The following is a 15,683-nucleotide window of genomic DNA, read 5'->3' as shown; positions in this document are numbered from 1 at the left end:
CGTCACTTACAGAAAGTGGTACACACAGATTTAAAATATGCCATATAAATTTGGTAATGGAATTTACTTTGAGGAACAAGAGGTTATAATAAAACACCAGAGTTAGTTTCATATTTGGATGACTCCAAAGCTGTGGTCATGGCATATAATATAAATGAGCATTTAATTCCATTGGAGAAAATGGATGCCTTCACACACCTGCGATAGGGTAATAATAAGTTTTGGAATGAAAATGGTTGGAGATAGTAAGAAGAATCACAACTGGCTCAATTTCTTCAAAAAATGTAGAAGCATCATTAGAGAAATGAAACTCCGAGTGCTCCAGAAAGCAGCGAATAACATGGTGCTTTTAATACCAGTTTTTGTTTGATAAAAATCAGTTAGCATGCAATAGGAAAGCGGAACTTAATTCTGTGCTCTACTTAATCTAGGATAGTGTTTTATTAAGAAAAAGTTGTTTAATGTGACTACCAAGAAAATTTGTGTAAATAGTCATCTGTATTTAGGTACCATCAGAAAATGCATAGCAAATAAAACCCTCCTTAAAGATCTGCAGCTGAGCACTTTGATTGTAAACAGTAGGATCCCACCAAAATTTTCACTTAGCCTGGGCACCAATCAGATTTTAGATTAATCCCAAATTCATGCTTCAAAATTCTCAATATTGTGGTTTATTGGGTACTAAATATGCTTGGATGAATTCACTGAGGCATGTTTATTGTTAAATACAACAACAGAACTTTGTCAAGAAGACCATTTCCTTGCCCCTCAAAAAAGAGAAACCTTGAATATCCTCCCAAATATAGTCTTTGGCAAAAGCACGGCTGATTATATTGGCCTTGTGCTCTTGTCAAACCAACCTGGGGGAGAAGTGAGCAGTGTAGAGGTTCCCTCATTGAAAATTCCACATCTTTAGTCTTTAAATCAAGGGCGTGGTTAGCTTAAGTGCCTCAGCTGATCTCAGTTGCCATAATATAATGTAAGGATGGGTAGTCACTCAGGTAACCAGGACTCCAACCCAAGCCATGCAGACGACTGGTTTAACCTCCTCATTATCTTGGTTACTGTTTTGTAAGATAGCAAATATCCTCTCTCTCCAAGCCCAACAGTTCTCTACTGCTTCGTTCTGTTAATGTTTCATTTGTCAGGTGCCCCCCCCCCGATAACTGGTGTTACACTGATCACAGTCTGAAAACAACCAAATATTGATCCTCATAGCTCAAACCATTGCTGTCAATTGCATCCAGAAGCAAATTTGAAGCCAGTGAGAAGCACCACTAAGTGGGCAGCCATGTTCCATATTGGATGAAATCTGAGAGAAAGAGTTAAGGGAAGCTTTGTTGATAAGTAATCGATTCTAGATATGACATACACATGGATTATCATGACAAGGTCTGCATCAGAATGGAAAAATCTGTCTCAGAAAGTAGATGACAATTAGCACTTCTGACCATAGCTGTTACCTGCCTTATAAAAGCAGTCAGTGATCCAACGGGGCTTCACTCACCCAGTTTGTGTCTTTATGACAAAAGGTGAGCAAATTCCCTCTTTTTCAAGAAATCAACTCTGTCATCTCCAGGATGTTTCCTTCAGTCAGCCATCATCTTCTGTGAATTGAGTCTCATCAAGGACCCAGTCTCAGACATGCACTGGGAGAGCCGAGCCACTGCCTTGTTGAGGTCTGATATTAAAAAGAGGGACTGAGTGTAATTAGCAGTTTGGTGTCATCACAGCCCAAGCCTCCTTGCTATAGGAGTGATTTTACTTGCACGTTGAACAGGAAACCTAACAGACTAGAATCTTCAGCACCCCATGCAAGAGAATGCTTGGGACAGAGGAACAATTGCCCAATGTGTTATCTGGGCCTTCTCTAAGAGAAGGGAATAGAGCAGTGGTGGGCAAACTACGGCCCGGGGCCACATGCGGCCCTTCAGACATTTAAATCCGGCCCTCGAGCTCCTGCTGGGGAGCAGGGTCCAGGGCTTGCTCCACTCCACATGTGTCATGGCTCCGTGCGACTCATGGAAGCAGCAGCATGTCCCCGCTCTGGCTCCTACGTGTAGGGGCAGCCAGGGGGCTCCATACACTGCCCCCTCCCCAAGCGCCACCCCCGCAGCTCTCATTGGCCGGCAATCACAGACAACTCACAGAGCCTCCTGGCCGCACCTCCACTTAGGAGCCATGGGGGGACATGCTGCTGCTTCCTGGAGCTGCTTGAGGTAAGCGATGCCCAGAGCCTGCACTCCTGACCTCTTCCAGTGCCCTGACCCCCATGCCCTACCCCTGATCCCCCTCCTGTTCTCTGAACCCCTTAGTCCCATCCTCCTGCACCTCAAAGCCTGCACCCCCAGCTAGAGTCCTCGCCCCCTCCTGCACCCTGAACTCCTCATTTCTGGTTCCACCCCAGAGCCCCGCACCCCAAGCCAGAGTCCTCACCCCCTCCCACACCCCAGCCCCCAATTTCATGAGCATTCATGGCCCGCCATATAACTTCCATACCCAGATGTGGCCATCAGGCCAAATCATTTGCCCACCCCTGGAATAGAGGATGGGATTTTCAAAAGTGAGTGAAAAACATATTGACAAGTCCCATTGACTTGTCTCTACCTGACTCCACAATCTCCACAGATATTTCATCTTTGTCTATTGCCAGGAGGAAATTCCTCAGAGTTGCCTCTGTAACTTAGCCACATCTAAAACCACTTTGAAAGGATTCCAGGGTATCGGAATACTCCAGGTATTGGCAAATCTGTTTGGACAAAACCTTCACAGTAATCTTCCCCAAAAAAGGAAGGTGAGACAGGGCAATTATTGTCAAGATTATCTGCATCAAGAGACAGTTTCTTAAACAATCGCCCCCTAATAACTGCTTATTGAAGAAATTTTGCCATTCTGCTCTCCCCCAAAGAAGCACTGACTAGCTCTACCAATAATAGTATCAGTATCATCCCACTCAGTTTAACCACCCATGAGAGACACTGACCCAAATAGAGGCCCTAATCTGAAGTTCATGAAGCACTTCCAGGACCGCAAAGGATAAGACTAATTTAACGTCAAGGATAGAAGATGTTGCACTTACTATTTTCCCCCACAGTGGGTATGAAAATTACTCTATCAAAGTGCATATCTCATCTGAACTCAATCAGTCTTCTCTGTTAAGTAGTAGAAAAGTTGAGTGAGAAATGCTTAACTCTGTATTAGTGAAGGTAGCCGAGATGCATTAGGTTGTCTTGACATGGAATGTTTCTGCTGACTGGGAGTTCATTGTCCTTGTGGTGGAGTGAAAAAGAGCTCTGCTTTTATCTCCATCACAGCCATGACATAAATTCAAAAATTCTGTCCTGTGATCAAGCTCAGATTCTGATTTCTACCACTGGTGCTCAACTTTCTTCTTTCTCCAGTGATACAAAGGGAGGGGGACATTTGAGAGTATGTAATGGTAGAGACTGAAAAAGTGTGTTGCAAGAAGCTGTTGGGTAGAATAATTCATTGGTTTTACAATATACTTCCTCCAAGAATTTTAAAGTCTAGCTAATTTTCTTTCATCTCCAAGGACAGACCAGTTAAAACGGGTCTTCCACCTCAAACCGTGAACCCTGACAGCCAACCATAGGAAGCAGTGTTCTGGATCTCTAATTCAAACTCCAAAATAAATCAACTCTGGGGCAAACTAGGTATATTCAGTGAAAGCCCACCAGAGAGACAGCCCTTGGTTGTTAAGAGCTCTTGAGTCAATCTAGAAGTCTTGAGTCTTCATAGTCAGTTAAGGTTTCAGACTAACAGCGTGTTAGTCTGTATCCGCAAAAAGAAAAGGAGTACTTTTGGCACCTTGGAGACTAACACATTTATTAGAGCATAAGCTTTCGTGAGCTACAGTTGCATCCAATGAAGTGAGCTGTAGCTCACGAAAGCTTATGCTCAAATAAATTTGTTAGTCTCTAAGGTGCCACACGTATTCCTTTTCTTATAGTCAATTAAGTCACCAAGAACAGCAAGACTTTGTGACTTCAGATCTGACAATAATATGATCAGCTCATCCTGGTGACCTGCACAATTAAATACTTCTTCCCATTGCAATCCAGTCCAGGGACTCCTATGCTTCGCTATGTAGTTTTTGACCAATAGGATTGTCTGGTTTGTAAACATCGGTTGCAGAGTTTACATTGAATAGGTAATCCAGTAAATTCTTGTCTCTTCTTTAGAAGATGCTAGAGGGACCAGGTCTAAAGCTTGATTGATGATAGTTATCAGTTTCCCTCGGTGAAATATAAGAGCATGTTCTTGGAATCATTGCTGCATAGGAAGCAAAGTAGAACAGTGCTGTAGGTTTATTCCATCTGAAAAATACAATTTTGGAAATATTACAGTAGCATGTAATCTCAGGTCCTCTTTGGATCGGAGAGAGTAGACAGTTTGTTTTTTGCCAAATGTTATTCCAAAAACAATGCATTATTCAAATGATACCATCTCACAGATCCATCAGCATATATCTATGGAGGCTCTATAATGATGGATCTTAGAGTTGTTCCTTTTAGATTAAAAAGAACACACATTTAAACTAGAAATTGTCCCAAACCAGAACTCCTGTTCCAGCTCCCTTCACCTGTGTGAAGTCGGCATTGCCACACTGGTCTGTTTCTAGTTTGGCACTCTGGATCTGTACAACTTCCACTCTCAAACTTGAGGAAGGGTTTGGATCTGAATTTCATGGTCTAATATAAGCAATCTGTGCTTTGGTAAAACCTGTAATGTATGCAAACAACTAGGGTTCACTAAAATGTGGCTAATGTTAGAAAAGTGACTGTAAAATGACACCTGTTAGCCTATGATCAGTGACTTCCCTATCAAATTGTCTGTTCTGAATCAAAAACAAGATTCAGTAAATGCCACTACTATGCAAGCATAGCATGATGTCTGAAAATCAGTTACTGTATTCTGCCCCTGCCTCTGATGGGAATGAGTTATGCTTTCACTGCCTCTTATCTCAACACTTTCAATAGGTAGTCTAGAATCAAAACTTAGTTGGTAACTTAATTGATTGCATGTAGCAGAATAACTCAGCTTGGTCTTCTGCAGTGCTGGCAGAAATGAAAACTTTTGTCAGTAAATTAAGCAGGTATTATCAAGACAATGCATCAGCAGCAGATAGGAGAAATAACAAAGTGCTGTTCTGGTAGTCACTAGTGACCGTAAGATTGATTTTGTCCATGCTACAGTTTGAACTATTCTAGCAACCGCTATATTTTATTTAATTTTCCACTACTATTGGGGATAATTTGAAAACCATGCTTTAAACCACTTTAATGTAGACCTACACTTTTTAGCCAGCATTATTCTAATAAAAAAGAAATCCCTGCCCACATTTGTTAGTGGAAACCATGATAGCAACTACTATGTACTAAATACAGTTGTTGGCTGTGTGACATCAGCCATAGTGTGGACAGGACCTAAAAGGAAATAGTTTCAGACGTAACTTTCAGTCGTCTTGTGTATGGAAGGGAGGGGCCTAAATGGGAATGAGAGAACTTGTAATTTAGACCTGTAGCAAGTGAAATATAGGATTTTTTTTCCCTTTGTTGTTTAATAGAGATCATCAGGTTGAAGTACAATCTTAGTGCAACCATAACAGAGCATTCAGATTTCTCCTGATATTTAATTGAGATCAACTTAACTGAGTTAAATGGGACTAAAATCTCTCATTTCACACTTTATTAAATGATTTCAGTTTCCACATTTAATACTCTAACTTTTTCTGGGCCAACTGAATTGTCTGTATTTTTTTTTCCTCAAATAATAACTTTAGCAGAAGAAACATTTCAGAAATAAGCCCATTTTGAAATTTCACCTGAAATATTTTCAGGCTGCACTAGCTTTATTGCAGTTGCCCCAAACTTCATACATTCATTCACATGACAGCTCAGATGTAGGCCACACTGTATGTTTTATTTTAAAATGTTAGTTATTTCTCTTATTTGCCATAACCGGTTGCTTGATCCCTACAAAGAAAAGCTGATAGAACTGTCAAGTTCCCCCAGCTATTTCTATTCTTTGATGCTGCTAGCCTGCCTCCATGACTCACCAGTTAGGTAGGCTGAGCAACCATGGAGGTATTCTAAGGTAGGCTGGAGGGGGCAGAGAGCAAAGCAGAGCTATCGGGGTCAATGTAGCTTTGGACCCCATCTGAGGACATGCTCACAACCTAGGTTCCCCCGCACTCAGTAACCCTTTACCTTGCCCTTTCCATGGGAGGGTCACTCTGACAGATCACAGGAGACTTAGCTAGAAACAGTTTCTCCTTGCACAGTTATTAGGACCATGAAAATAAGGGTCTTGTGTTGGATTTCTGGATGCATCCTAAACTATGGAGCCTCTTCCGTGTGACTCCATAATGTAATTTTAATTCTGCTTAAAGCTGAACTGTTTAGCCAATTGTCATCATATAGAGGAAAGAAGTCTGGTACCATTCTGTAATGACCTGCTTGCTATATGAGGACAATAGCTTTTATGGCAATACAGACCTTTATAGAAATTTATAATTTTTATTTCTTAAATGGGTGTCTTCAAAAGTTTGTAACTTATCTCTGTTAAGATGTAGATTCCAGACAACAAGCTCTTTGCCCAGTTCAATAATAGTTTAGGTACTGTAATTGCTTTGTTTTAAGAAGAATAAAAAATGGCTATGATGAAATAGATCGTTTGATGTTGTTTTCAGTTTTGCTGATAGATGAACGTTGAGTGACTATTGAAAAAGGGTCTTAGCAATCAGCTCTTTTTATAGGATTTTTATGTCTAACTTTCCATAAACTGGTGACACAGGACCTTTTCACCCAACTTCCTCCAAAGTGGTCATTTGTATCCAGATTTTTGATATAGTTTGAGGAGTTGCTGATGTCAGTTTCTGGTTTGCAAATATCAAATATATTTTAAATTGCTGATTTAATTGAAACTTTTCCAAGTTGATGATCACTTAGGATGGCCAAATTCAAATGTAATTGGATCAAGTTGCAGGGCTCCAAAATAGCTTTTACACTGAACTTGTCCAAAGTCCTTGGGGGAAGATGTTGCAAGAAAGAGTGAGCAAAGCTTGCCAACCATAAGAATCTAGGGTAAAGCTGACACCCCTAGTCTTTCAGGTCAACAAGCTATTTGAGGGATAAGAGTGACGTTGCAGATCCTATAAGGCCAGTAACTTTGATGAGATGAAGTCACAAGCACCAACAAAGAGGCCACTCTGGCCTTTGATCAGTCTCCCTGCACCCAAAGGAGGTCTGTTAGCGAGAAGCACTGTGCTAGCAAAATATCACTGCTTGGCTACTTAACTGTAGATTCGGCTCCTTCTCAGAGAGTCAGATAGCCCATAAAGTTCACCTGGGGAAGGTGTCTGGCAACAGCCCTAACTTTTGTCTCATTAAATTAGTCACTGGAATGTGGTTGATTGTCACCTGTAACTTCTGGTAGTTTCAAACTTTTCCTTATCAAGAGGGTGTTGTTAAAGTCTGTATTCTAATATCTCCAGGCAGGAGTGGAGGGGAGAAGGGCAGAAAGGGTGAGCCAGCTCACAGAAATTTAAAATCTAAGGAGGAAGCTTTTTAATTGACTCTGACTGTTCCAGACACTAGAGAATAATTTGTTTTCAGTATTAAGCTTCTTAACCATTCAAATTATAAACCTGATAGACATTGGTTAGATTCTTTAGTTGGGATTTATAACCAAACAGCCACCTTCTCGGACTCTGTCTTAGAATTTGTAAGGATTGATGATTTAACTGCAGTCCAATATTGAGGCTAGTTTGTTTATTTTGATATTGATTTGATAGTTGTATTGTATTATAATTTTTTATGTATTACTGTAGCTCCCAGGAACCCTAGTTATGGACCAGGACTCCATTGTGCTTGGCACTGTGCAAACATATATCCTAGTTCATTTAATATTATTCATAATAGTTTAGTTCCTGTTACATTTTATTTTTGTTTTAATAAAATTTATAAAACTGATACTGAATCACATTTCTTTCAATTAGCAACATGTGTCTAGAATCTTTGAGAACCTGGCTGGATACCTGCCAGTCAACCCAAAAGCCTGACAAGCTCCACTTAATTAGTCTTTGGTTCTCACAGCTACAATTACTAAATAAATACACCACCACCACCTGAACTAGAACCAAGTCTACAGATCCAAAAATCATAGGCCTCTACCTTTTTAAGACAGAAAAATCTCTCCATTATCTGGCAACTACAGCGAGGATTCTTACACACTCTGCAACCAGCCATTATTGGGTAACATACTCACTGTGAATGGGTGAGGTTCCTACACCATCCCCCCACAACACAGTACATTTGCACAGCGGGGGCTTGTTGAGAATTTACTTCTGTTCCTGGGGTGTGCTTTTATTCTGCAGCTTTAGAAATGTAATGTGTGTAAGAAAACTTCAGGGCAGGACTCTATTTACAGTTTTCCATTAATCCTCACTCAAGCTTCTTTTCACTGTTTTATCCCTAGGACTTCCCTCTACAAGATTTCCTGTCCTCCTCTTAGCTCTATCATTTTAAAGAATAACTCAGCTGCTTTTTTTCTTCCTTAGTTGATTCTAATGAAATTCACTTCATCTAGCTAAAAGCTAAATCAGCAAAATAATTCTGCATTTTCATCCAGGGTCATAACATCCAGCATCCTGTTTCACTCTATCTGTCATACACATGCCATAACCTTTCATCAGAAATATAACCATCATTAGTGATGTTTTTGTAATTTCAAAGCAATTTCTTCAAATGTAGCCTGAGCACAAGTTTGCAGTAGATTTAAATATATGGGAAATTTCAAGGGGTACTAACGAGACATTTCTGAGCTAAGGGAATCTAGAACACAGTTACACGTGTCAAAATTCCAAATGAATAATTTTTGACAGACATATAACTCAGTTTGACCAGTTTTCTTCAAAGTTTGCAGAAAATTCTCCTTTGTCTTCAGAGCAAACCTGTCAATTTCAGGTCAAGCTAGTTTCACTAACCAGAATTATGTAGAATCTCAAAATAAGAATCATGTTTATTTTATATGTTTCAATTTACACAGACTAAAAAAAAGGAAACCTTTCCATATGCTGTAGGCACCTTTGATATAACTTCAGTGTAACATACCTATAGATCTAATATTGCTTACCTCCTTTAAGTGCTGATAATTACAGTAGAACATGGTTCCAACCTAAAGTATTACAGATTGGTGGAGCTTTGAGCATGGCTCCATAGTTTCTTTTTAAAAAAGTAGAAATTGTCTAAATCTCATACTAGTCTAATTCATTTTCTTTTCAGGTTTACCTTCCACGGGTTCTTATTTTTCCCAGCAAAGTTAATAACTTGCTGAATACAGTTAGTTTTCTTATGCTTTTAGAGAACAGGAGATGTTTAAATACACTTTTGGGTTTGTCTGATTCTGAGCAGTCACTCAAGTAACAACTCTGGCCTTAAATTCCAACCAAAGTCAATTGGAGCTTTGTACAAAAATCAGCATAAGGATGTATTCCCATAAACTTTTTATGCAAAGAAGAAAGGGTGAAAGGTAGAACTTCAGCACTTCTTGGGCAGAATGTATATTTTGCTGGACAAATTTTTTTTGCACCAGACATGAAGTCTGCACATGTTCAGTGGTGCAGCGATCCCTCAGGAGTACTTCTTAAAAGGCACAGCCTAAGCAAAGAGATCAAGGAGATGAGAGGGCAAAGGGGGCTGTAATTCTCTGTTGCACCTCTCGGGTCCTGAGCATACCTGTAGCATAAGACAGCTATCCCCCAAAGACTGCTCTGATTAATGGCAATTTTGAACAACCTCTTATGGTCCACTCTGCCAATCTAGAGAATAGTTGGAGTGCTTTGAGATCAGCCACATTCCCCTGTCCCCCATCTCTGACATGCCCCTGTGCCACAGGCATCATGCCACCAGGTCTGTGCTGCCAGAAAAGCCCCTTAAGAGGATATTCCTTGGTGGGGTCAGATAAACCAGTTCTTTGACCACTTTACAGCAGCTGAGCCAACAAAAACAGAGCTATAGCAGGCTGCTTTATGGATGGCTAGGTAACTAACAAAATCATGATATCACAAGTACCAAGAGAAATACAGTGATTTAGTCAGATTGTTCAAAACTGGATTATTTTTTTTTTGCCCTTTTTCTTTTTTCCCTTAACACCTATTTAACTACAAATACCAGTGAGCAATTGGGAGAAGAGATCTCTTTGCAAAAAGCTGAATACCCTATGTAGCCCATGAATGGACGGCTCAGAGAGCTCCCACTCTAGCTCATTAGTTCTCCAGCAAAAATAGGAAAGACAAAGATTTGAAATTGCTGATATTTCTACAGCAAAAGAAGGAAAACAAGGAAAAAATCTTAAGAATCTTTCAGAATTTGTTATATAATAAAAAACAAAATAGCACATGTATTTATTCTCTCTCCCCCCTCTCCTTCCCCCCGCTTGGGGAAAATTTGGACAAGTTACCTATATTTGCTGTGCCTCAGTTTCTCCTATCTGCTGACTGGGGATAACTAGTTTTAATTAATTAATGTGTGTAAAATGCTGTGAGATTCTGAAGAGGGCAGGAGTTCTAGAATTACTATTTTATTCTGTCAATTGGTGTATCTCTTCCATAGCCACATTTCATGTTTACTAGCTTAGAAGTGTCCTTCTGGGCTTTGGTCTGATTAAACATTTTGATTTCTCTGCTATGGTAAAATCTGCCATCTGCCTTTTCATGTCTGTTGCCCTAGTGTGTGTGCCTTTCTCTCACCCATTCTGAGGTCATTGTTTTGCCCTGTTTAGGCTATTGTAATGCCCTTTTTGTTTGTTTCCCTGTATGCATCATTAAAACTTCAGCTGGTACTAACTTCTGTTGTTAGGTTTCCATCTGGTATAAGCAGGTACCAAGATTATGCATCAGGAGCAGATATGGATAAGCAGAGCAAGGTTACAGCAGCAGTTCTGACTCGGTTACACTCTCTCTGCCTGTCACATTCAGAATCAGACTCAGGATGCTGCTCTTGACCTATAAATCCCTTCCGAATCTTGACCACATTTTGCTCTCTCTGGTCTGCTCACACCTACCCCTCCTAGGGCTGGCTCTGAGGTCATCATCTGTGCGCCTGTTTGTCTCACTGGCACCTAATTATGCTGCAGAGTATATCTGCCATTTCAGTTATTACATCTCTCTGAAAATGCCAGGTATGCCAAAAAAATGCCAAAAGGTACCCAGCTTAGACACCGTTTCAGACAAAATTGAAGAGTAAAATCTTTCCCCTTTACATCCAATTGTTATCTGGCATTACAGGTTGTGTAATTAAAATATATTACAATATTAGTAAGTTTCTTTAAGGTTTGATGGCATACTGAGTTGCTACGTATGTTGAATTTATGGTGAATGGCTTATATCAGTATGACTAATCTATCTTTTACCTAATAAATCATAACAGCTCTTTCACAGGCAATAGTTATATGTTTTGTTTGCAGATGTACATAGCCTTTTTGGTATTGCATAGTCACCATGGCTCTGATCTGTACAGTGACAAGCATGCACAGAAATGTTGAGGAGTTAGAACTCATGTTGATGTTTCACGCCTCTCCTCAGTCAGTATTTAAAACTAAAAAACAAAACTGAAAGAAAATGTAAACAAGGTGATCAGTACATGCATATTATGTACCTCTGGTCTCAATTATATTTTAGAAGAAAAACCGTCTTTGGTATATAATTTGTTCTTTAAAAATCATTTCAGAGAAGTCCAATTACTAAATCATAAAAATGTAAGGGAAAGTTTTAAAATGCATATTGTATGATTATGAAAAATGCTATAATGTTATCTTAAGTGTGGTTTCTTATTGCTTTTGGAGAGAGGAAGTATTAAAGTTAATATGTCTGTTCTAGGCTTTCTATATATTTTTTGTACTATTGTCAAAAGCATACCTAAATATATTGTTTTCAACATGACAAAGTTACATAAGAAGAGAATCCCCTTGCACTTAAAGAAAAATGCAATTATTTTCTATTCTGAATCTCCAGACTGCTGTTTTAGAAAATCATATCTGATTATTTGCTCAGCAGAAGATTATTGAGTTGATTTAGCTGTGATTTTACTTAACAAAATTTCACCTGAATTCCTACTGTGGAGTCCAAAAAAGGTAGAGATATAAATGATACATTCAAACTGTGATTTTTGTGAACAGGGCCATCAATGCACCCCTCAGAGCTAATAGCGGAGATGAGAAACAGTGGGTTTGCACTGAAACAAAATGTACTGGGGAGAAACTTGACTGCAAATGATCCATCACAGGTAATGATCTTTTTATCAGTAAGCTGAAAATGTCTGTAAATCTAAATGTGATTGCTTGTGAATTGCGACTTAACATTTTTCCAATATGCATATCCATAGGAAAGCTGGATAGATCTAGCAGTGGAAAATACCTTGAAATGTATTGTGTTTTGCTGCTTAGTTTTAGTCAAAGTGACAAATCTGAAATGATTTTTTTAAGGCCACAGTTTAATAAATTTAAATGTCTCCTCTGGATGACTAGAAATTGAATATGTCCCAGAAGGGATGATTTGGGCTCCTGCAACATACATCTGATGTGATACTTGCTGCCTGCAGCCTTACCCCTGAACTGGCTTTGGATGAAACCAGAGGAAAGCATGCAAAAAATAATTCTCTCTATTTAAAGCTTTTTATGTTAATTTATTTTATTATATAATTTTTATTTACAAGACTTTAAATATGTAATTGTATTTATTTAGACTTTCACATAGTGCCTATTTCAGACTTGTAGGTGCCTTAACAAAAATGTGAAATACGTAATTTATATACACTATCCAAAACAGCAAGCCCACCATAAAGTCACCTCACTCATATTGCAAGATAACTGAACTACCAGGCAACCAAGTACGGGGGGGGGGATGACTTGCAAGTCAGAGTCCTTTTTTATGTACATAAGCGGCATTCTTTGCCTTTACAGGAAATTATGTACTCAGGAGACAATCTAGTTTATGAGATTAGTGTTAAATTTGTTGCAAAGTTCTCACCAGTTTTTTAGAAAAGTCACATGTGGAGAACTTATGTCCTAGTTTCTGCCCTGTTGTTGTCCCATGTGTTAAAATTAAAAATGTGAAGAGTAAGAAATTGGGTATTCCAGATGCATGTAATTTGAAAGGAAAGGGGTCTTAAGAATTCGTAAATTTAAATCTGACCTGATTTTTAGTACTATATTGTTGTTGTGGGTAGAAAATACAATTGCAACATATTGTACTTGTATAGCACTTTACAGACAATAATTTAAGCATCATGACACACTTGTGAGGTGGATGGGTATAACACCCATTTTTCAATGAGTAAGCTCATGTAGAAAAAGGTTAAGTGATTTGCCTAAATTTCTTTGTGGTTCAGTGGGACTTGCAGTTTCCCATCCACCAACCAATGCTTCCATCTCTTACACTAGACAGAACTCAGGAAAGCTTTCCCTAAATGACTTAGCCTGTAGAAACATTATAGTGTTCTCATTACAGTGCTATATGGTTCCTGTACTCTGGCACCCAACTCCTTTTAAACCCAGAATAGATTCCCTCTTTGTAGCAAGCTAACTCCTTATCTTCTCAAGGTTGCTATATAGGGGGTGTATGTGTGTGTGTTTATATACATAAAATCAAATTCACACACACCTTTTAATGTTCATAATATTTTAATACAGGAATCATGAATTTGAAAAAAGAAAAGGAGTACCCGTGGCACCTTAGAGACTAACAAATTTATTAGAGCATAAGCTTTCGTGAGCTACAGCTCACTTCATCGGATGCCACACACACACACACAGAGAGAGAGAGAGAACATGAAACAATGGGTTTATCATACACACTGTAAAGGAGAGTGATCACTTAAGATAAGCCATCACCAGCAGCAGGGGGGGGAAAAGGAGGAAAACCTTTCAGGGTGACAAGCAGGTAGGCTAATTCCAGCAGTTAACAAGAATATCAGAGGAACAGTGGGGGGTGGGGTGGGAGGGAGAAATACCATGGGGAAATAGTTTTACTTTGTGTAATGACTCATCCATTCCCAGTCTCTATTCAAGCCTAAGTTAATTGGATCCAGTTTGCAAATTAATTCCAATTCAGCAGTCTCTCCTTGGAGTCTGTTTTTGAAGCTTTTTTGTTGAAGGATAGCCACTCTTAGGTCTGTGATCGAGTGACCAGAGAGATTGAAGTGTTCTCCAACTGGTTTTTGAATGTTATAATTCTTGACGTCTGATTTGTGTCCATTCATTCTTTTACGTAGAGACTGTCCAGTTTGGCCAATGTACATGGCAGAGGGGCATTGCTGGCACATGATGGCATATATCACATTGGTAGATGCGCAGGTGAACGGGCCTCTGATAGTGTGGCTGATGTGATTAGGCCCTATGATGGTATCCCCTGAATAGATATGTGGACAGAGTTGGCAACGGGCTTTGTTGCAAGGATAGGTTCCTGGGTTAGTGGTTCTGTTGTGTGGTGTGTGGTTGCTGGTGAGTATTTGCTTCAGATTGGGGGGCTGTCTGTAAGCAAGGACTGGTCTGTCTCCCAAGATCTGTGAGAGTGATGGGTCGTCCTTCAGGATAGGTTGTAGATCCTTGATGATGCGTTGGAGAGGTTTTAGTTGGGGGTTGAAGGTGATGGCTAGTGGCGTTCTGTTGTTTTCTTTCTTGGGCCTGTCCTGTAGTAGGTGACTTCTGGGTACTCTTCTGGCTCTGTCAATCTGTCAATCCCACCATCAACCTCAGCCTGGACCAGTCCACACAAGAGATCCACTTCCTGGACACTACGGTGCTAATAAGTGATGGTCACATAAACACCACCCTATATCGGAAACCTACTGACCGCTATTCCTACCTACATGCCTCTAGCTTTCATCCAGATCATACCACTCGATCCATTGTCTACAGCCAAGCGCTACGATATAACCGCATTTGCTCCAACCCCTCAGACAGAGACAAACACCTACAAGATCTCTATCATGCATTCCTACAACTACAATACCCACCTGCTGAAGTGAAGAAACAGATTGACAGAGCCAGAAGAGTACCCAGAAGTCACCTACTACAGGACAGGCCCAACAAAGAAAACAACAGAACGCCACTAGCCATCACCTTCAGCCCCCAACTAAAACCTCTCCAACGCATCATCAAGGATCTACAACCTATCCTGAAGGACGACCCATCACTCTCACAGATCTTGGGAGATAGACCAGTCCTTGCTTACAGACAGCCCCCCAATCTGAAGCAAATACTCACCAGCAACCACACACCACACAACAGAACCACTAACCCAGGAACCTATCCTTGCAACAAAGCCCGTTGCCAACTCTGTCCACATATCTATTCAGGGGATACCATCATAGGGCCTAATCACATCAGCCACACTATCAGAGGCCCGTTCACCTGCGCATCTACCAATGTGATATATGCCATCATGTGCCAGCAATGCCCCTCTGCCATGTACATTGGCCAAACTGGACAGTCTCTACGTAAAAGAATGAATGGACACAAATCAGACGTCAAGAATTATAACATTCAAAAACCAGTTGGAGAACACTTCAATCTCTCTGGTCACTCGATCACAGCCCTAAGAGTGGCTATTCTTCAACAAAAAAGCTTCAAAAATAGACTCCAATGAGAGACTGCTGAATTGG

General features: G+C 40.0%; 1 protein-coding gene across 2 annotated transcripts in view; it reads left to right on the top strand.

Moving 5' to 3' along the window:
* The window catches only part of CIR1 (corepressor interacting with RBPJ, CIR1), a 44,534-nt gene that overhangs the window by 24,918 nt on the left and 3,933 nt on the right, over positions 1-15,683 (top strand). For both annotated transcript variants that reach the window (XM_038421685.2, XM_038421684.2), the window contains exon 8: positions 12,199-12,305. In XM_038421685.2, the coding sequence (XP_038277613.1) occupies positions 12,199-12,305 (107 nt within the window). The remainder of the gene's footprint in view (positions 1-12,198; positions 12,306-15,683) is intronic.

The sequence above is a fragment of the Dermochelys coriacea genome, chromosome 11, assembly GCF_009764565.3.
Source record: "Dermochelys coriacea isolate rDerCor1 chromosome 11, rDerCor1.pri.v4, whole genome shotgun sequence".
NCBI classification, from domain to species: domain Eukaryota; kingdom Metazoa; phylum Chordata; order Testudines; family Dermochelyidae; genus Dermochelys; species Dermochelys coriacea.
The sequence above is the reverse complement of the archived record's forward strand: the minus strand, read 5'-3'. Positions and strand labels throughout refer to the sequence as shown.